The 21,673-nt window shown below is 37.9% G+C and overlaps 7 protein-coding genes across 12 annotated transcripts in view; 3 read left to right on the top strand and 4 right to left on the bottom strand.

The window, feature by feature from the left end:
- Nucleotides 1-1,217, top strand: part of LOC104813938 (eukaryotic translation initiation factor 2A) — an 8,992-nt gene extending 7,775 nt beyond the window's left edge. For both annotated transcript variants that reach the window (XM_010541749.2, XM_010541751.2), the window contains exons 10-14: nucleotides 95-158; nucleotides 257-353; nucleotides 454-560; nucleotides 839-864; nucleotides 951-1,217. In XM_010541749.2, coding sequence (XP_010540051.1) covers nucleotides 95-158; nucleotides 257-353; nucleotides 454-560; nucleotides 839-864; nucleotides 951-1,029 — 373 coding nt within the window. In that variant the 3' untranslated portion in view covers nucleotides 1,030-1,217. The remainder of the gene's footprint in view (nucleotides 1-94; nucleotides 159-256; nucleotides 354-453; nucleotides 561-838; nucleotides 865-950) is intronic.
- A 388-nt stretch (nucleotides 1,218-1,605) lies between these two features.
- Nucleotides 1,606-2,921, top strand: LOC104813937 (probable aquaporin TIP3-2). The gene is made up of 3 exons (XM_010541748.2): nucleotides 1,606-1,851; nucleotides 1,989-2,254; nucleotides 2,328-2,921. The coding sequence occupies exons 1-3, from the start codon at nucleotides 1,710-1,712 to the stop codon at nucleotides 2,721-2,723; spliced, it is 804 nt and encodes a 267-aa protein (XP_010540050.1). The 5' UTR covers nucleotides 1,606-1,709; the 3' UTR covers nucleotides 2,724-2,921.
- Nucleotides 2,922-3,094: 173 nt separating this feature from the next.
- On the bottom strand, nucleotides 3,095-4,875 carry LOC104813936 (basic transcription factor 3-like). Of its 2 annotated transcripts, none has more exons than XM_010541747.1 (6): nucleotides 4,786-4,875; nucleotides 4,178-4,245; nucleotides 3,893-4,041; nucleotides 3,741-3,797; nucleotides 3,615-3,653; nucleotides 3,095-3,523 (listed from the first exon to the last, which is right to left on the bottom strand). In XM_010541747.1, the coding sequence occupies exons 2-6, from the start codon at nucleotides 4,243-4,245 to the stop codon at nucleotides 3,267-3,269; spliced, it is 570 nt and encodes a 189-aa protein (XP_010540049.1). In that variant the 5' UTR covers nucleotides 4,786-4,875; the 3' UTR covers nucleotides 3,095-3,266. The 2 variants fall into 2 exon arrangements, with proteins under 2 accessions (XP_010540049.1, XP_010540048.1); XM_010541746.2 differs by having other exon boundaries at nucleotides 4,757-4,871.
- A 1,080-nt stretch (nucleotides 4,876-5,955) lies between these two features.
- LOC104814041 (bark lectin-like) lies at nucleotides 5,956-6,792 on the top strand. The gene has a single exon (XM_010541885.2). The coding sequence runs from the start codon at nucleotides 5,984-5,986 to the stop codon at nucleotides 6,623-6,625; it is 642 nt and encodes a 213-aa protein (XP_010540187.1). The 5' UTR covers nucleotides 5,956-5,983; the 3' UTR covers nucleotides 6,626-6,792.
- Nucleotides 6,793-10,657: 3,865 nt separating this feature from the next.
- LOC104814040 (bark lectin-like) lies at nucleotides 10,658-11,498 on the bottom strand. Its single transcript, XM_010541884.2, has one exon. It carries the CDS (start codon nucleotides 11,460-11,462, stop codon nucleotides 10,800-10,802), a length of 663 nt encoding a protein of 220 aa, XP_010540186.1. The 5' UTR covers nucleotides 11,463-11,498; the 3' UTR covers nucleotides 10,658-10,799.
- A 4,355-nt stretch (nucleotides 11,499-15,853) lies between these two features.
- On the bottom strand, nucleotides 15,854-16,757 carry LOC104813935 (bark lectin-like). Its single transcript, XM_019202566.1, has one exon. It carries the CDS (start codon nucleotides 16,716-16,718, stop codon nucleotides 16,053-16,055), a length of 666 nt encoding a protein of 221 aa, XP_019058111.1. The 5' UTR covers nucleotides 16,719-16,757; the 3' UTR covers nucleotides 15,854-16,052.
- A 1,462-nt stretch (nucleotides 16,758-18,219) lies between these two features.
- The window catches only part of LOC104813934 (homeobox-leucine zipper protein HDG11-like), a 5,003-nt gene continuing 1,549 nt past the window's right edge, over nucleotides 18,220-21,673 (bottom strand). For 3 of the 4 annotated variants that reach the window (XM_010541743.1, XM_010541740.1, XM_010541742.1), the window contains 10 exons: nucleotides 21,556-21,660; nucleotides 21,344-21,461; nucleotides 20,965-21,153; nucleotides 20,448-20,873; nucleotides 20,262-20,363; nucleotides 19,960-20,160; nucleotides 19,645-19,825; nucleotides 19,301-19,560; nucleotides 19,071-19,160; nucleotides 18,220-18,973 (listed from right to left, as the gene is read on the bottom strand). In XM_010541743.1, the coding sequence (XP_010540045.1) occupies nucleotides 18,590-18,973; nucleotides 19,071-19,160; nucleotides 19,301-19,560; nucleotides 19,645-19,825; nucleotides 19,960-20,160; nucleotides 20,262-20,363; nucleotides 20,448-20,873; nucleotides 20,965-21,153; nucleotides 21,344-21,461; nucleotides 21,556-21,660 (2,056 nt within the window). In that variant the 3' untranslated portion in view covers nucleotides 18,220-18,589. The remainder of the gene's footprint in view (nucleotides 18,974-19,070; nucleotides 19,161-19,300; nucleotides 19,561-19,644; nucleotides 19,826-19,959; nucleotides 20,161-20,261; nucleotides 20,364-20,447; nucleotides 20,874-20,964; nucleotides 21,154-21,343; nucleotides 21,462-21,555; nucleotides 21,661-21,673) is intronic. The other variant, XM_010541744.1, reaches the window with a different exon arrangement.

The following is a 21,673-nucleotide window of genomic DNA, read 5'->3' as shown; positions in this document are numbered from 1 at the left end:
TCTCTCTCTCTCTCTCTCTCTCTCTCTCTCTCTCTCTCTCTCACACACACACACACACACAAGTTTTTCATGTCTTCATTTGATCTGAATGAAGGATAAAAATCTTTAACTATGATGGGACAATTCACTTCAAGAAGATGTTTGACAAGCTATACCAGGTATCTCCATCTTATTACAGTTTCATTTCTTGTCAGAGAATAGAAAAGTATAATTTCGGGCCGGGTCATACTTTACCCGTTTGCTTTCGTCCTCCCAGGCTGACTGGAAACCGGAGTCACCCGAAAAGTTCGGTGAGATCAGCCAACTTGTCAAGTCTGTTGAATCATTGAAGGTCCAAGAAACTAAACCGCAAGGTCTCGTCTCTCGTAACGCTTAAAACTCGGGCCTGATTATGTGCAAAATCCTGTCATTCTCTTTGTCCTGAACGAGTTCTACTTGCATATATCTATTTAGGACAAGGCTCGGCTCAGAAGAAACCGACTGCTTCCAACCCGACCGCACAAAAACCCGCTGCTTATCGTCCCCCGCATGCTAAGACTGCAGCCGCAATTCAGGCAGAGGTAGTTTCAGACCAGACTTTTATCTTTGATATATACCGATATGAATGGAATGGAGAAAAGAGATCCGGTTTGATCTCAATTCTCCAAACAAGCATACCTCTAGTTGCTTGCTTTCTTGTATCCAGAATCCAGATCCAACAATGGAAGGTTTTTAGTCGGTTTGGTTTGACATGACATGAAAGTACTTCTAGTTTTGGCATCTTAGATATCTACTTGTAGTTTTTTTTTTCTCAGTTTGTGTCCTCCTCTAACGGTTGTCATTGATTTGTTGTTGGCAGTTACTCGGAGGAAGCTCGTCATCGGGGTAAGTTCCTTTCAATGTTCATCGTCGCGTCATTATCTTGAGAATATTTGCAGTAACAATGATCGATTTCTTGGCCTAAAATGCAGAGAAATGAGCAAGAATGCTCTGAAGAACAAGAAGAAGAGGGAGAAACAAAAGGAGAAGAAAGCAGCCAACAATGCTTGATGACACGCCAAGACAGAACAGCAAATCTCGTTTTATGTTCTTTGTGCGTCTTTTTTCTTGCCGTCTTTGAGAAGAAAAAAATTTCAGTTTCTTCATGGATAACAAAGGCCATGAATCATATTTCCTATAAACCGATAAATTTTGTTGAACAAAATTGTCACAATTTCATTACAACATAATAGTTTTCATGTTACAGAAAGCTAGACTTAGGTTAAAGTGGTAAAGAATTATTATTTTTTTTTTTAATAAATCATTAAAATGCGATTTGGGGTTGCTAGTAACGTTACAATTGTGTTCTTGGCTGTGTCTACGTGTGTACGTACATATCTGTAAACCGAACCGACATGCCCACACTTCATATACATAAGGCACATTTATATACGTACATGCATACATGTGTATCTATATATCTTGGTTCCTAAGATAATGAACTGCACCCAAAGAAAAGAGCAAGAACAGAAGAAGCTATCTATGCATGCAAATGAAGCTACGTGTCTGTATTCCGACACCCCAATCTTACATGTGTCTCTTTCTCTCTCTTCCGCTTAGCTTCTTCAACATCGATCACTGTCTCTCTCTCTCTCCTAAGTCTTGTTCTCTTCTTCTTCTTGATCGTCATCAAGAACCAGCAAAAAAAACACGCACAGAGATTTTGCAGAATCGATTGATCGAAGGGTTTAATGGCGACATCGGCTCGTAGAGAGTATGTGTTCGGTAGAGCGGACGAGGCGACTCACCCTGACTCCATCAGAGCCACCTTAGCTGAGTTCATCTCCACTTTTGTCTTCGTCTTCGCAGGGGAAGGCTCTATCCTTGCTCTCGGTATATATATATACACACACATATATATCCCTGATTGATCTTCTGTTCAAATTCCATTGAGACAACCTTAAAAAAATATCACTTTTGATCTGTGTAAGACATATGCATATTTTTTTTTTTTCTGTTTTTCATGGCAGACAAGTTATACTGGGACACTGCTGCTCACTCGGGGACGAACACACCTGGTGGACTCGTCCTGGTCGCGCTGGCTCATGCCTTGGCTCTCTTTGCCGCCGTTTCAGCCGCCATTAACGTCTCCGGTGGCCACCTGAATCCAGCCGTCACTTTCGGAGCTCTGATCGGAGGCAGAATCTCAGTGATTCGCGCCATTTTCTATTGGATCGCTCAGCTTCTTGGGGCCATCCTCGCATGTCTCTTGCTGAGGCTCGCTACAAACGGCATGGTAACGTTACATTATTCATCTTCACATATATATATATATATATGATGATGATGATGAAACTTTTGACATGCAGAGACCGGTGGGATTCCACGTATCTCATGGAGTTGGCGAAGTTCATGGGCTAGTGATGGAGATCATTCTGACATATGGTTTGGTTTACACTGTGTATTCCACGGCCATTGATCCGAAGAGGGGAAGCATCGGGATCATAGCTCCGCTAGCCATCGGGCTCGTGGTGGGGGCTAACATCCTGGTGGGTGGGCCATTCGAGGGGGCGTCCATGAATCCGGCTCGAGCCTTTGGCCCTGCGTTGGTCGGATGGAGATGGAAGAGCCACTGGATCTACTGGGTCGGACCGTTCATCGGTGGTGGCCTCGCCGGTCTGGTATACGAGTATATGATCATTCCGACCGAACCAGTCCACCACCACAGCACCACTCACCAGCCCTTGGCCCCGGAAGATTACTAGACAGTTCCGGTTCGTGTTTTCTTGGTCTTGTTCTTGTTCTTGAATGTATGAGAAGCACTTGCTTTGCATAGAACCCTTTTGTTTGTTTGCTCGTGTTTTGTCTGTTATCTGTTGTAATTTTGAGTTTGCGAAGCTTATTTGTACTTACCCTTTGTGATAACATCAATAAATTCCGAAAGTACCCTTCTTCGTGTTGAATTCCACGAATTTTTTCGTGGGTTGGGTCGGGTCGGATCAGATTCCGGTTTTAATTTCATTTGCCTAATCTGGATCTATAAAAATACTGCTGACAAAATTACAAGGATAAGATAGATAATCCTCGGTTTTAATTTCATGATGGTAGTGATCAAAGTCCCAAAAGGCTTTCCATGTTCCTGCAGCAAAATTAGGTGACGAGAGGATTATAGAGAGAAAGGACAATAGTTTTTTTTCCGACCAAAACATCAAGGGACAATAAAACCAAGTCTTCTGTCACAATCAGAGAAAAAAAACACGAGCTCCATACAGATTATGCAAACCCGATGGTTTTTTCATATTCCCTCTTCAAGAAGCTTCGGGTTTGGGCTGAGTTTCTTCGGCAGGAGGAGCAGCGACGCCCTTAGCCGGCTCTTCAGCAGCGCCCTTAGCCGGCTCTTCAGTAGCGCCCTTAGCTGGCTCTTCAGCAGCGCCCTCGAATGTTTCTCCGGCTACAAGCTCGGGGACATCGTCTTCATCTTCCTCTTGAATAGTTCCCACACCAGGAGGAGCCTGTTTCTGGAACTGCTCTGCCAGCTTTTTCAGGTTGTCCAAATTATCCGGTCCTGTAAAATTCAATGGCATTATTAAAGGATCACCCATTTCACAAGATAAGAGGCTATATAAGCACATGTACCAACTGTCAATGGTGCATACCAAGTTGACTGATAATCTGAGGAAGGATGTCTTGCAATTCTGCAGGAAAATTAAAAAACGTTTAGATTATAAATTGTGACCAATGGGTACCACATAAACCCGATAGCTTAGACTCGAATCAAGTACTTTTGGTCTGAGGAGAACCGCTTACAACCCACGTGTTTGCAGCGATTGAAGCTTGAACTGCATTGCCATTAAACCAAACCTCATTAATACACAGAACATGATCGAATCTTTCAAAAACATATCATCAAAATGGACTTAAAACTGAATTTTACCCTTAGGGTTGATAAACTGAATAACTACGTCGTCCTTAAAGATGTTAACTTCTTCGATTGCTGGAATGGCATTCACTCCGATTCTTTTCAATGTGCTCTGAAGCCTCTTGTCATCTGTTGTAGTAGTCTTGTGCACTGCCTTCTTCTTTCTACAATGATATAATTGTTTACAAAATATGATCTCAGAATGCATAACACCGATTAAATGACCGCAAGATTATTATAACGAAATTCGTATATAATGGCAAACCGCAATGTATTTTTCATCAGAGCAAGTCCTGATACCTTCTTACTGTGCCCTTTCCGCCAGTGCGGACAGTGTTGGCCATCTTCATCAACTTTTCCCGATTCATCTGCAAATCAACGCCAAAAAACACAAAATCATAAGCCAAAAACGTATTAAAGGGAGCATAGATAAGGAAATGATAATACCAGACGAACTGATGCATTCATACAACAGTAAGACCTTTCCATTTTCCAGATTCAAATCAGCAACCATCATTAAATCTTCTGTAGCCATTTCAGACGTTTCTAACTTAGTAGGAACAAGAAACACAGCACCAAGAGCACCATTCATTCAGATGTATCGAACAAACGAATACACACACATACATCACAAACACAGTTTCCGACAGAACCGCAGATCAAATCCAAGTTTCGATTTTCAATTCAAAAGTTTAGCTAACGCTACTCGTTCCGCGCCTTTACAAGTAAAATTCACAAAAGATAACACTCACAGTATTTGCTAGAGTCAGACACAACCCTAATTCCATCGTCAAACAATCTAAAATTAGGCGCGACCCAAAAGAACGAATCCCTACGTACGATGAACATGAGAGGAAAGAATCACGAGAAAGCTAATACCTCGAGAGATTTGATTTCTAGGGTTCTACCTTCTTCGAAGGGTATAAGATCAAGAACCCACAGAGAGCGGCGCTGAAAGGTTTTTGCCCTTTCGCTAAGTATGCACGACGCCGTTGTAAAAATGACGCCAAAGATTATTTATTGTAATCAACGGTGGAGATCGAAACTTAGAGACAGCTTTTATTCTCTGCCGTTCGATCATAAATGGATCCTCGAGATTGGATTATGGCCCATGGGCCCAAGTCCAGCCTTCTATGCTGTGGAGACCAATTTGTGTTCACCTTTTTTTTCATATGAAAACAAAACAAAAAACCGACAGGAACATAAAAAACAAAGAAGAGGAAAAAAGAAACATCCTTCAAAATTTTTAATTAAAAAATATATCAAATCATAAATTGAGGGGACCTATATGGCGGTGGTCCAATGGAACAGTAAATAAATTTTTTAAAATTTTTGAGTATTTTATTACGTGAAATAGTGAATATAAGGTGAATATCGAATTTAAAAATAAACGAACACTTTTCATTATTCCTAACACTTAGATAGAATACAGGTACACCGACCACAGATGCAAGAGTGACGAACTCTCGCAGATTTGAATTGCTTCTAAAGAGTAAAGATAGTGAAGTAAGAGATACAACATGGATCCATAACGTAGATCATACATTTTCTACTTGATTCGTTGAGCATTGCTCTGTTAATAGTTTTTGGAAAGGAGCAACCACATATCCCGACCAGTTTTGATATAGAGTAGGTTCTCGACAATGTGTTCAGCGACTGAATTCATAATCCAACATACAACAATGGCATTATTGTGAATCCAGAAGCGATGAAGAGGATCATCTTCAGCGGGCATGGTAAAGAACCATAGACGAAGCCGATTTTGTTTTGACCGTCATTCTAAAAGATCGAATCTAGGAAAGAAAATCAGCGGCCTCGATTAAAGGTTTTGTGATAAGAGTGATGTGATGCGTATTTGGAGCGGTCCACACATTCATGTTTTCCACATGTTCGACGGAGACATTGAATTTATCATTATATTATAAAACCATCTGTATTTTTTTTTTTTGGGGGGATTTCCACTTTAATATCCGAAAATTTAAAATTTAATGTAGATTTATGTAATTAACAAAAAGATGGTAGTTGAAGGAATCTCTCTATAAATAGCCTTCCGTTTCTTGCAAATGCACTCACGAAAAAAAAAACACAACCCAGAGAAAGACTACGATGAAGCCTGTTTTCTCCTTTCCTTTCGTCTTCATTCTGCTTGTTGTGTCGGCAGCTGGTCCTGTCCGAGGACAAGAAGTTCTCGACACTTCAGGCAACCCTGTCGAGGCTGGCGTTCAGTACTATATCATACCTGCAAAGTCCGGAAATGGCGGCGGTCTCGTCCCATCGAGCCGAACCTTCAACCCACAACAGTTATGTCCGCTCGACGTGGTTCAGTCGCCACTCCCCTTCATCCCCGGGTTGCCCGTCACGTTCACCGTCCTGAACAGTGCGGACAATGTCCTGCAGCTGAACACGAACCTCAACGTTCAGTTCGAATCCACCGTCTGGCTCTGCCCAGAAACCAAGGTGTGGAAAGGAGAAGACTTTGAAAACACCGACGAGTATGCGTACATAAGCACTGGCGGGGAGATAGGTGGTCCGAACAGCTGGTTCAGGGTCTTGAAGTTCGTGGATGATTACAAGCTCGTGTTCTGTAAGGACGGCACCACGTGTCACTACGTCGGTACGTACAACGACGGGTTCGGCGTCCAACGACTGGTCGTCGGCCACGAGATCTTGGCCGTGAAGTTCCAGAAGGTGTCCGGGACGAGCGTTGAGGCCGAGAAGATGATGCCGAGGATGTTTCCTGCGTATTAAGTAACGTTAACTAGTGTGATCCATGAAGTTATATATGCCCAATGGTTGGTGGGAGAATAACAACTTTATGATAAAAATACGAACTATAAATGAAATAAAAAAACATGCGTACGTGCATGTCATGGTTAACTTCTCTATAAACATGCGTCCAGGGTTTTCGACCGTAACTCACGACCGAAGTTTTAATTATCCAATTTTGTGTCCAGTTATCTCGGTAATCCTCCATCTTAATGATGTTTATCAAGTATTACAACCAAATCGTTCTAAGAGGATTTAACACTTGACAAGTGCATAATTATAGACAGGATTTCTCCGGGAATCAATATTTATTTAATTATAAACCAACAGATGTTAATTAATTTACTAGGAAAGATGAGTCAAATACGCGGTAATTTTATAGCATACCCATTTAGCTAAACGTGGATTTTCCATGAATCTAACATGGTAAAATCGTTAAGAGATATAATTGAATTTTTTTTTAAAAAAAACCATATATATTTGAATCTAATTCGGAATTGAGGTCTTCCACGTTTATCTATAGTTCGTGATATTGTCAGAATTAATGATGATTAAGAGAATAAATTTAGGAATAATCTATTGACAAGATATAATTCTAAATTAGATAACTTAAATTGATATATTAGATGGTAATGCACATACAATATGATGTTGTTAGTCTACATGGTTTCTTTTTTAAACAAGGCATTAATCTCCCATTTGAAACAACACTCATGTCACCAAATGGCATGTATTATACTTTGTCTGCAGATAAATATATTATCTTTATCAACCATTACATTCAATGCTGTCTACTGCACATTATTTTAAAAATTTGATATTAATTTATCGGTATAAAAATATTTTTAAAAATTAGGATATAAAACCATTCTATAGCTGTTTTTACAAAATCATTCTCTTTTCTTTTTTTCTTATTTTTTTAGAACAAAATCACCTCTTTAAGTTTTTTTTGTATTTTAGGCAAAAATTCATCATCCTAGCATTTTTTTCTATATAAAAATATACATATACCAAACCAAAAATAGTATAATACGGTATTTATATAAACAAAACGATGATGTCTAACAAAGTTGTGTCGCAGCAAAATGCATTCACCCATGGCATTTCTTCACCCTTTTTTTTCACATGGAAACAAAACAAAAAACCGACAGAAACATAAACAACAAAAGAAGAAGAAAAAAAACATCCGTCAAAATTTTTATTTTAAAAAATAACTTATATTTTAAAGTAATATTTTACAGTAAATAAATTGTACAGTAAATAAATTTTTTGAGTAATATTTTAAAGTATAAATTTGATTACCATATATATTGTGGCCTGTTTTTGCTTGTCGACGTTGAATTTGAACCAAGTTCATAACGATAAGAGCGTGCTTCCATTGTCGATGGACAGTGGATGTGTACTCCAAGTTTCCAACAAAATTAGAAATTAAATATGTTGTTATTATTTATTAAATGAAATAGTGAATATAATGTGAATATCAAATTGATGATTGATCAATCGATAAGAAATAGGCAAAAAATTCTTCTCAACCCGGATTCGAGTCTTCAAGTGACATTCATGTGGGTTTCCCTGATCTATGAATTTAAAAATTCCGACAAATTTCCAGATTATACAAAAAAAAAACGAGTATCAAATTTAAAAATAAACGAACACTTCTCACAAAATTAGTCCACAAATTAAAAATCTTTAACGTGCTATGGTATCTCTACGATTATATATATATATATATCATGTATTATATGCATATCTTTCAAACCCTAGTATTATATAGAGAGGCGGTATAGCAATGTCTTTCACATTTTTAAAAATTCAAAGTATATATATATATATATATATATATATACACGACGGCCCTATGATTTTAATTGATACGTATTTTGAGCGGTCCACAGTCCACACATGCATGCGTTTCACATGTTCGAAGGAGGCATTGATTTTGTCGTTATATTATAAAAACCACCTATATTTTTTTGGGAACTCCACGTTAATATCCAAAAAATTAAAATTTGACATACATTCAATAACTTGTTTATTAAGTTGTTATTGTTAATATTCGTATTCAGAGTTAAGGTGATAATTAGTTTCGATAATTATGTAATTAAAAAAAAAATAGATGGTAGTTGAAGGAATCTCTCTATAAATAGCCTTCCGATTCTTGCAAATGTATTCGGGGAAAAAACACAACCCAAAGAAAGGCTACGATGAAGGCTGTTTTTTTTTTTATGAGAACGTGCTTCGTATTACTTACCAAAAATGTGTTTTAAAGACTCCCAATGGTTAACAAAAACAAACCAAAAGGTAACCAATTTCCATGATGATCGAATCACTACTGGACCCAATAACTTACAAAAGCTAACGCTAATCTTTCTCGATCAATGTATGTGACATGATACCAATACTCAAGCAAACGACATTGTGTGCCATCTTGATGTGCTACTTTAGAAGCTAGGAGTGTGTCTGGCATTGTGCGATCTATATATCTTGCATCGGATTTCCTGCATAGTCCATGTCTTTCCCCTGAAGATCCTATTGTTACGCTCTCGCCACAGTTCGTAGACAACCATTTGGGTCAGAAATTTGGCAATAACTGGCTGACCTCTGTCCGTAGCGTGCCCCGAATCGTCCACCTAGTGCCGACAGTCTCGCAGCGTGTCCGGAGGAAATGGCCAACAAGCCCTTGCCATCGTCTTCCAGATCTGAGTGCTAAGAGGGGCATGTGAAGAACAAATGGTCGTGAGATTCGTCCTCCGCATTGCACAGGGTACACCGCGTCGTTATCTGCATTCCCCAGGTCGCCAAGTGATCAGCTGTCGGAAGTCATCCTTGGATTGCCCTTTTTCAAGTGAGGACTCGAACCCGGGATGGAATGAAGTTTGTTTTCTCCTTTCCTTTCGTGTTCATTCTGCTTGTTGTGTCGGTAACTGGTCTTGTCTGAGGAAAAGAAGTTCTCGACACTTTAGGCAATCCCGTCAAGGCTGGCATTCAGTACTATATCATATCTGCAAAGACCAGAAATTGCAGAGGTCTCGTCCCATATACAAAAAAAATAGTCATATATCGACCGAAAAATCCGTCGCAATTAAGAATTTGCGACGGACATATTTCCGTCGCTATATCGTTGTCGCAAACTATAACGGTCGTTAATCTGTCACAATTTTTGCGGTGAAAAAAATATGTGTTTTGTAACGAAAAGTGATGGATAATTCAGTGATATTTAGGATTGAGGATTTATAGGTTTATATATAGTTCGTGATATATATTCTCCCAAATAATGATGATCGAGGGATTAAATTTATAATAACGTAGTGACAACTACACTTTTACAGAGTTTTAATTTGTATTTCTGTATTGAAAAAAATTAAAATTTATGGAATAGCATACTCACATTAATGGGTACATTTTTTTTTAAAGAGATGTCACTTTCGCCCATATATAATTCTAAATTAGATAACTTAAATTGATATATTATATGGTGGCTTATAATGCACATACAATATGATGTTGTTAGTCTACATGGTTTCTTTTTTAAGAAACGATTAATCTCCCATTTGAAACAACACTCGTATCACCGAATGTCATGTATTATATTGTCTGCGGATAAATATACTATCTTTGTCAACCATCTCATTCAATCCTGTCTGCTGTACATTAAAAGACAATACTTTTTTTGGTTAATTTTATGCATTTCCGTTTGATTTTAAAATTATGATATTAATTTATTGGTATAAAAATATTTTTTAAAATTAGAATTAAAAACTAAAAGCATTCTATAGTTTGTTTTTACAAAATCATTTTCTTTTTATTTTTTCTTATGTTTTAGAACAAAATTACCTCTTTAATTTTTTTTTTTGTATTTTAGGCAAAAGATCATCATCCTAACATTTTTTCTATAAAAAAAATACATATACTAAACCAAAAATAGTAAATTGATTTCGATAATGCATTCACTCACCCATGGCATTTGTTATTGTATATCCGAAAACCCTAAAAGGCTCTAGTCACCGGCATGACTGAAGTTAATTATACCATAAGATATGTTTTTATATAGAAATTAGGTAACCCACCATGTCATGTCATCATGCCATGCCATGCCATGGGCATGCATGGATGTTTTATTTCATTTTGTAGTTCATTCTATCGGTATTATCAAACATTACATAAAGGCAGGAAACATTCTCAACGTTGTCTTCTCAGCCGCAACGTTTTGAACTGAAGACGCCTTCTTGAACTTCACAGCCAAGAAGCCATTGCTAAGTATCAGTCGTTGAACGCCGAGGTTGTCACCGTACGTACCGATGTAATAACATTCAGTTCCGTTCTTGCAGTACAGTAGCTTGTAAGCATCGTCCCCTTCGCTCCATATCCTGAACCAGCTGTACGGACCTCCTATCTCCCCGCCAGTGCTTATATACGTGTAGCCATCCCTCTGCAAAGATCCATCTCCTCTCCACACCTTGGTCTCGGGGCAAAGCCAGACGGTGGATTCGAACTGAACGTTGAAGTTCGTGTTCAACTGCAGGAACTTGTCCGTACCGTTCTGGACGGTGAAGGTGACGGGAATGCCGGGGATGAAGGGGAATGGGGACTGAACCACGTCGAGCGGACATAGCTTTCTTATGTCGAAGGTTCGGCTCGCAGGGACCAGACCGCCTCCGGTTCCTGTCTTTGCCGGTACGATATAGTACGGGACACCGGCTTTGACTGGGTTGCCTGAAGTGTCGAGTACTTGTCCGTTGCAGACAGAACCAGGTTCTGACACGGAAGCCAAAACAATGGAAACCAATATGATGGAAGGAACTGATAAAGTAATCTTCATTTTTAATATTTCTTTTTTTTTTTGTTTTTCCTTCTTTGGTGTGATTTGTTCGTGCGTACGAGTGTGCTATTTATAGAGAAATTTATTTTTTATTAAAATACCTTATTTCTCAATAAAAGCATTAAAAAAAATAACAATTTAATAAACAGAAACAGATACAACTTTGATGCCGAATTTTTTTTCTTGTAATGTCGAGGTTTAAAGTAGAAAAAATATATTAAAATCTAATTTGTTACGCTTCAGTATATTAATATTTAAAACTAGTATTTTAATATTTGGACTTTACATATTTTGCACTCTTTGGAAAAAAAGGGCATGGTCTTAAAATGAAATACAAGCTTAATGAATATAGTTTCTAGAATAATGATATTTTTATGTATTATTCGTATTTCTAAAGATATTTGCTGTCACCTATATATAAATATACTGTATACACACACACATTAGATACATATTTGTATACACAGACAGTTTTTTTCTCCCTTTAACAGCCATCGATCTATAATTGATTGTAATATTTACTGTTTGATATAATTAACAAAAATCGGCGAAACATATTAAAATTTATATTTGTTTAAATTTTAATAATTCAATTTTTAGCATTCAGTTATTAAAATGAATAAATACAGAAAATCGAACAGCAACAACGATAATAATAAAATAAAAATAAAAGTGATGCATCATGTGGTGTGTGTGATATGTTTGGCTTTTTCACGGGACACGTGTCACACGCTCCATTTCTTCTTGCCTATGCCCAAAAAGTAAACTTTACACGTCCCATTAAAAATCGTACGGCACCGTCTGGCCACCGAATTTAATTTATGGTTACAACTTACAACTGCTAATTAAATTCGGCCATTGTCGGTCCAAATCCTGCTTAATTACATTATTATAATATATACACACACACACTCTAATGGCACGAGGATAATAGAGAGGTTAATTTTATTTTGTTGGAGTTTAATATTGACTCGAATATAGGTGAATATTTTTTAATATTAAAAATAGATAAGAATAAATAAGATATAAATATATCTTTTAATTTAATATTCAATATTAATTTATATAATTCTTGGATGAACTCGTACACCATAAACAAATAAAGAATCATAAAAAAAGGTCATAGAGGATGAGAATCCGCGTGAAGAAAACGTGCTGCCACGGAGACAACAAATGTTTTGGGCCATAATTGGGCCCACGTTCAGTTTGAGCCCAATATCCCATTTTATTTTGTCTATCAACCCAATAACCCATATTTCCTATATAAGATTTAAATTCTAATTTTCAAATTTTCAGTAGATCAACTATTAATTATTAGTTCTTACACCTTTATGAATATATTTTTTTCTTTTTCTTTTAACTTGACTATATAGTGACTGTCCCCGTGTATATATGTATATTATGCAACTTATCAATATGAATATACACTTTATAAGAGTATGATTGAGATCCTACACTCTATAAATTCAAGATATATAATAAGGTAACATTCGAAATCTTTTTTAAAACAAGATGTTCCTTTCTCTACATCAATTCTTTCCTCACAAAAGGACATTATTCTTCTCGCCCAAAAAATTCAAACCAAACAAGAGAGAGAGATTCAAAGTCAAAGGATCCAAAGAGACCGGAACATGAAGACGAACAACGCAAAATGGCCAAGCAATTAAATTGCATGCAGAAGCAGAAATTAGAAGAGAGAGAGAGAGACACGAAACTGAAAAAAAAAATGAAAACAAAACCCACAAAAGAAGAAGAAGAAGAACCAAGAAGTCAATGCCCGAACCATACAGAAGACAGAGTGCATGGTGCGTTCTTGACTTCCAGCTTCCATCATCAGTAGAAGACAACATAATTAATGATTCTTGGCCTTTGAGCGACGGAGAGAAGAGCATCACTAAACTAACACAACCTCCCTCCATCCTCCAAGCATTGAGGGAGAGGGAGAGAGGTGGTGCTGCTTTTAATGGGACATTAACTCTCTGAGATCCTGTCAAGTTGTAGAGCAGTTCAAGGCTGTCTTAATCTGATGGACAGTTGTGTTGATGAGGTTATTGACCGTTGTGACTGACTCCATGTTCAGTTTAGCAGATGACAAACTGCTCACCATTATCTGAAACGCCACAGTTATCAACGACCCTCCACCAAAGCTCGATGATGACCCACAATCTCCTTGATCCATGGCTGTGATTCTGCTATTTCCGTCTGGTGAGATAGTGAATCCTGATGGCAGTAACGGAATGAACAAAGGGTCTTCCCCACTCATTGCTATCTGCAATGCAGGTTGCTCCAAAGGGCTGTAAACCACGAGAGCGCCCGATGAATCTATGCAGCTTTCTTGTAGGATTAGCATGTTGTTTTGTGATGAGTTGAATGCCTGGTTTCACGGTAGAAACAACAAACCGCTGTTAAGGATAACTGAAGAATATAATGGAGATGAGGGGGATGTTAAAGTAAAAGCCTTTTTTTTTACTCGAAGAACAGATATGCAGTTTCCAGGATGTGGCCCGTTTTGGATATGGGCAACCTCTTGCAATGCATTGCCATCTGAAATAACATCCCACTGTATGAACAGATATATAATTAGAAAGATCCTGAAACTGTCACTCCAGTTGCAGTGAGAATAACTGTATATATATATATGCTTCATACAATATGATGCTTAGCACCCAAATGGGTTTGGTTTTGGGTGATGAAACATGTACCTGAGGTCGGTTTCTTTCATCTTTGAGGAAATTGAAGATGTGCTACCTTAGAAGCTAGAAGTGTGTCTGGTATTGTGCGATCTATCTTGCATTGGATTCTGCGTAGTCCGTGTCTTTCCTCTGAAGATCCTATTGTTACGCTCCCTCCACAGTTCATAGACAGCCATTTGGGTCAGAAGTTTGGTAATAACTGGCTGACCTCTGTCTATAGTGTGCCCCGGATCGTCCAACCAGTACCGACAGTCTCGCTTTGTGTCCGGAAGAGATGGCCAACAAGCCCTTGCCATCGTTTTCCAGATCTGAGTGCTAAAAGGGGCATGTGAAGAACAAATAGTCGTGAGATTCGTCCTCTGCATTGCATAGGGTGTAGAAGTTTGTGGAATGATATCTTTATTCATAATCAGAATAACATATAAATAGATGAGAGTCTTACATTGAATAAGTAAACTAAATAAAATAATAAATATTTCTAAATATATATTTTCCGGATTTGATAAGATCTCCAATATACGATATAACTCGTAATATTCTTCAAGATCCGTTATATCTCAACACAGGGTACATCGCATCGTTATCTGCATTCTCCAGATCGCCAAGTGACCAGCTGTCGAAAGTCGTCCTTGGATTGCCCTTTTCCAAGTGAGGACTCGAACCCGGGTTGGAATGAAACTTGTTTTTTCCTTTCCTTTCGTATTCATTCTGCTTGTTGTGTCGGCAACTGGTCTTGTCCGAGGCAAAGAAGTTCTCGACACTTCAAGCAATCCTGTCAAGGCTGGCGTTCAGTACTATATCATACCTGCAAAGACCGGAAATTGCAGGGGTCTCGTCCCATATACAAAAAAACAGTCATATATCGACCGAAAAATCCGTCGCAAATATAAAGAAAATCCGTCTGTCGCAAACTATAACGGTCGTTAATCTGTCGCAATTTTGCGGTGAAAAAAATATGTGTTTTGCAACGGAAAGTGACGGATCGGATTGAGGATTTATAGGTTTATATATAGTTCGTGATATTATCCCAAATAATGATGATCGAGGGATTGAATTTATAATAACCTAGTGCCAACTACACTTTTACAGAGTTTTAATTTGTATTTCTGTATATGAAAAAAATTAAAATTTATGGAATAGCATAACCACATTAATGGGTAAATTTTTTTTTTAAGAGATGTCACTTTCGCCCATATATAATTCTTAATTAGATAAATTAAATTGATATATTATATGGTGGCTTATAATGCACATACAATATGATGTTGTGAGTCTACATGTTTTTTTTTTAAGAAACGATTAATCTCCCATTTGAAACAACACTCGTATCACCGAATGTCATGTATTATATTTTGTCTGCGGATAAATATACTATCTTTGTCAACCATCTCATTCAATCCCTGTCAACTGCACATTAAAAGACAATACTTTTTTTGGTTAATTTTATGCATTTCCGTTTGATTTTAAAATTATGATATTAATTTATTGGTATAAAAATATTTTTTAAAATTAGAATTAAAAACATAAAAGCATTCTATCGGTTTTTTTTTACAAAATCATTTTCTTTTTTCTTATGTTTTAGAACAAAATTACCTCTTTATTTTTTTTTGTATTTTAGGCAAAAAATCATCATCCTAACATTTTTTCTATAAAAAAAATACATATACTAACCCAAAAATAGTAAATTGATTTCGATAATGCATTCACACATGGCATTTGTTATTGTATATCCGAAAACCCTAAAAGGCTCTAGTCACCGGCATGACTGAAGTTAATTCGACCATACGATATGTTTTTATAAAGAAATTAGGTAACCCACCATGTCATGTCATCATGCCATGCCATGCCATGGGCATGCATGGATGTTTTATTTCATTTTGTAGTTCATTCTATTCCATTACATAAAGGCGGGAAACATTCTCAACGTTGTCTTCTCAGCCGCAACGTTTTGAACTGAAGACACCTTCTTGAACTTCACAGCCAAGAAGCCATTGCTAAGTATCAGTCGTTGGACGCCGAGGTTGTCACCGTACGTACCGATGTAGTAACATTCAGTTCCGTCCTTGCAGTACAGTAGCTTGTAAGCATCGTCCCCTTCGCTCCATATCCTGAACCAGCTGTACGGACCTCCTATCTCCCCGCCAGTGCTTATATACGTGTAGTCATCCCTCTGCAAAGATCCATCTCCTCTCCACACCTTGGTCTCGGGGCAAAGCCAGACGGTGGATTCGAACTGAACGTTGAAGTTCGTGTTCAAGTGCACGAACTTGTCCGTACCGTTGTGGACGGTGAAGGTGACGGGAATGCCGGGGATGAAGGGGAATGGCGACTGAACCACGTCGAGCGGACATAGCTTTCTTACGTCGAAGGTTCGGCTCGCAGGGACAAGACCACCTCCGGTTCCTGTCTTTGCCGGTACGATATAGTACGGGACACCGGCTTCGACTGGGTTGCCTGAAGTGTCGAGTACTTGTCCGTTGCAGACAGAACCAGGTTCTGATACAGAAGCCAAAACAATGGAAACCAATATGATGATGGAAGGAATTGAGAAAGTAATCTTCATTTTTATATTTCCTTTTTTTTTTGTCTTTCTTTGGTGTGATTTGTTCGTGCGTACGAGTGTGCTATTTATAGAGAAATTTATTTTTATTAAAATACCTTATTTCTCAATAAAAGCATTAAAAAAATAACAATATAATAAACCGAAACAGATACAACTTTGATGTAGAATTTTTTTATTGTAATATCGAGGTTTAAAGTAGAAAAAATATATTAAAATCTAATTTTTTATGCTTCAGTATATTAATATTTAAAACTGGTATTTTAATATTTGGATTTTACATATTTTGCACTCCAATGTAAATGACTGCGAGTTTATCCTCCTTGGGAAAAAAGGGCATGGTCTTACAATGGAATAAACGCTTAATGTATATAGTTTCTAGAATAATGCTATTTTTATGTATTATCCGTATTTATAATAGATATTTGTTGTCACCTATATATATATATATATACTGTATACACACATTAGAAACATATTTGTATATTTTTTGTGAAGATGTATACATTTCTTCCTTAAACAGCCATCGATCTATCATTGATTCTAATATTGACTATTTGATATAATAAAATTTATATTTGTTTAATCTTTTAATAGTCAGTTAGTAGAATGAATAAATACAGAAAATCGAAACAACAACAACGATAATAATAAAATAAAAATAAAAGTGATGCATCATGTGGTGTGTGTGATAGGTTTGGGCTTTTCCACGAGACACGTGTCACGCCTATGCGGCTATGCCCAAAAAGTAGACTTGCCATCCCATTAAAAATCGGACGGCACCGTCTAGCCACCGAATTTATGGTTACAACTTACAACTGCTAATTAAACTTGGCCATTGTCGGTCCAAATCCTACTTAATTGCATTATTATGATATATATATATATACACACACACACTAATGGCACGAGGACAATAGAGATGTTAATTTTATTTTGTTATAGTTTAATATGGACTCGAATATATTTGATTTGGGTAAACATTTATATTTCTTTACGGGTGAATATTTTTTTAATATTAGAAAAATATGAATAAATAAGATATAAAAAAAAGGTTACAGAGGATGAGAATCCGCGTGATGAAAACGTGATAGAGAGAGCAAATGTATTGGGCCATATTTGGGCCCACTTTTAAGTTTGAGCCCAACATCCCATTTTATTTTGTCTATAACCCATATTTCCTATATACGATTTAAATTCTAATTTTCAAATTTTCAGTATATCAATAAATTATTAGTTCTTACACCTTTATGAATATTTTTTTCCTTTCTGTTTCTTTTAACTTTACTATATAGTAACTGACCTCGTGTATATATATGTGTGTACATATATATATATATATATATATATATATATTATGCAACTTAACAATATGAATAGACAATTTATAAGTATGATTGATATCATACACTCTACAAATTCAAGATATATAACAAGATAACATTCGAAATCTTTTTCAAACAAGATGTTACTTTCTCTACAATTATTTCCTCGTAAAAGAGTATTGAGAGGTGACATTATTCTTCTCATCCAAAAAAATTCAAACTAAATAAGAGAGAGATTCAAAGTCAAAGAATCCAAAAGAGATCAGAACATAACAATGAACGAAACCCACAAAAAAAAAAAAAGGAAGAAGAAGAACAAGAAGTCAATGCCCGAACCATACAGAAGACAGAGTGCATGGTGCGTTCTTGACTTCCAGCTTCCATCATCAGCAGAAGACAAAACAGTTAATGATTCTTGGCCTTTGAGCGACGGAGAGAAGAGCATCACTCAACTAACACAACCTCCCTCCATCCTCCAAGCATTGAAGTGGAGGGAGAGAGAGAGAGGTGGTGCTGCTTTAAATGGGACATCAACTCTTTGAGGTCCTGTCAAGCTGTAGAGCAGTTCAAGGCTGTCTTAATCTGGTGGACAGTTGTGTTGATGAGGTTATTGGCCGTTGTGACTGACTCCATGTTCAGCTTAGCAGATGACAAACTGCTCACCATTATCTGAAACGCCACAGTTATCAATGACCCTCCACCAAAGCTCGATGATGACCCACAATCTCCTTGATCCATGGTTGTGATTCTGCTATTTCCGTCTGGTGAGATAGTGAATCCTGATGGCAGTAACGGAATGAACAAAGGGTCTTCCCCACTCATTGCTATCTGCAATGCAGGTAGCTCCAAGGGGCTGTAAACCACGAGAGCGCCGGATGAATCTATGCAGCTTTCTTGTAGGATTAGCATGTTGTTCTGTGATGAGTTGAATGCCTGGTTTCACGGTATAAACAACAAACCGCTGTTAAGGATAACTGAAGAATATAATGGAGATGAGGGGGATGTTAAAGTAAAAGCCTCTTTTTTTTACTCGAAGAACAGATATGCAGTTTCCAGGATGTGACCCGTTTTCGATATGAGCAACCTCTTGCACTGCATTACCATTTGAAAGAACATCCCACTGTATGAACAGATATATAATTAGAAAGATCCTGAATCTGTCACTCCAGTTGCAGTGAGAATAACTGTATATATATATGCTTCATACAATATGATGCTTAGCACCCAAATGGGTTTGGTTTTGGGTGATGAAACATATACCTGAGGTCGGTTTCTTTCATCTTTGAGAAAATTGAAGATGTTTTGTGGAGAAACTGGGAGCCAGAAGGTGGTAGCTGCACAAAGGACAGTGCTATTCGGCTCGGGACTCTTGTGTGCAGTAACACGAACTCCAACTTCATTTAATCCCGAGACAGTCACTGAACTGCTGTTGTTAGAAGTGCTGACACTTAAACAAAAGTTTCTCACCATCCTCTGAGCAAGTCTCGTCATGCTTCTCTTGCCTTCCACCGATGTGATCACTGAAGGGTTTCAAAAATTGCTGGAAGAGGTCACAGTATAAGTGATAATAAGATCACTAACAATACATGTTCTCGAAGCTTTACCTCCTCCGAGATCACGGGATGAAGTTCCTGACACCAATAGGGAAGCAAATCTCTCGGACATTCTTTGAAGAACGGTAACCCATCTCTCTGCACCGAAAGCTAGCCCAGTGTGAATCATGTCTCTGTAAATCTCATGAACCGGTTCTTTCTCTTCAACATCAACATGTTCAACCCAAGTAACCTGTATTAGTAAGTTGAACACATAGTTAGATTATCCAGTGACCAAATCAATTCTCAGCTACCAAAATGAGATGATATAATTAAGGAGAATATATAAATAAAAAAGAGGGGAACTTTTTGCTTCAAAGTGACAACCTTTGAGTACCCATTATGCATGTCCTGAATCACGCATCCAGAAGGAAGTCTACAAGAGCGAGAACGGGAAACAAACTGAGGATGTTCATAGGAGATATTTACGACAACCCAAGTTGCCAGTTCGATCTGTTGGCAATACCGCAGCATATAGAACTCTCGAGTTGCCACAAGGGGTGAAAGCACATGTAGCTCTTCATACATCTGAACAAAAGCAGGCAAATAAAACATGAGGAACTAACTCCTAATGAAGATCCACATGATATTACATTAAACGATGATCTTTCGGCTGGAATACTTTGTACCAAATGCAATGCACCCTCATGGGTACCATTCATTCCTGACGAAACGACTGCTAGGGTTTTAGATGTTGCTACAATCGTGGGGAAAAGCTCCGCCCACTTGACCTGAAAGATGATTAGGATGGCGGAAAATTCAGAAACACTACTCATTGTGGAACCTTATTTTTCATTGGATTCTGAGACACTTACACAGTCCATGAACATGTCAACAAGTGCCAAAGCATTCATGAAAACAACACCAGAAGACCTAGATGCTTCTGTTCGAACGTTAGGGTTCTTCCCATGATTACTTGCTCTTGGAAACATATTCTCATAGCTTCCAAGGTTGAGGATTTCCCTGCAGCCATCGTTTCTCGTCCAGAGAGGTTCGTTTGTTTGGAGAAGTCTAAGCAATTCTTCCATTGCAGAGACAGCGATATCAGTCATAAGGGGTTTATCCATATCCGATAAAGCACAGGTCGGTTGGGGTGGCTGGATAGGAACAACCATTGAATTTCCAGGGAGAAGATCAAAATCAAGGGAAGGACCTTCCCCCATAGCCATTGACAAGTCCAAAGGTGAGATGTTCATTGGCCTTCCTATGTACTTTGCAGCAATACTTGACATTCTTTCAAGCTGCAACAATGAAAATCCAACAAGCAAAAGAATACTTAACCATGCATCATCTGAATATCAAAATCTGCAAAAGAAGAAAAAAGGAGAGAACCTCGTCTCTCAATTGTGCATTTTCTATTCGAAGTCTTTGCTCGTCGAAGTAGGGGTCCTCACTAAGAGGAGGGCCGCCACAGTTAGGGCATATGGCATTCTTGAGGGCTTCTCTCATGGCTATGTTTTCACACCGTATCTTATCGTTCTCCATTCTCAATGCACAATTATCTGCTCTCTCGTGTTGTGCCTGCAAACAATGGTTATGATCAAACCCCTCTCTCTTCTTCATTCTTCTTCAGGTAAACATAACACATTGAATTTTATATAGAATCCGAAAACTCTCCAGAGAATACAGATGAAGAAAGCAAAAATGTGGAAAAAGCTTCATGAAGGAGGCAGTGCTGGACAAGAGAGAGAGCATGTTCCAGAAACCAAACCTTCATCTGAGTTCTTCTGTTCTGAAACCAAAACTTGATCTGTCTTGGAGCCAAACCCAATTCTCTGCTGAGTTGCAGCCTCTGTTTCTCATCTGGATGTGGACACTCCTTGAAAGTTCTGCACTCCAAATAACAAAAAAAGGAAAATAATAAAGAAAAATCTTCATGGCATACGAAAAAACACTCACAGAGATGCAATATGGGACTATTACGCTTCAAGACGCTGAATCTGGTAAGCTGTGTGACGGTGATAACGCTTCTTCTTCCGCTCGGCTTCTCTTCTTCCTCCTCTGCCGCCGCCGTCGAGATGATGGCTTTCCCCGCTCCCCC

This window comes from Tarenaya hassleriana, unplaced genomic scaffold (genome assembly GCF_000463585.1).
Source record: "Tarenaya hassleriana unplaced genomic scaffold, ASM46358v1 Cleome20, whole genome shotgun sequence".
NCBI classification, from domain to species: Eukaryota; Viridiplantae; Streptophyta; class Magnoliopsida; order Brassicales; family Cleomaceae; genus Tarenaya; species Tarenaya hassleriana.
Note: the sequence above shows the minus strand (reverse complement) of the source record. Positions and strands in the feature narration are given on the sequence as shown.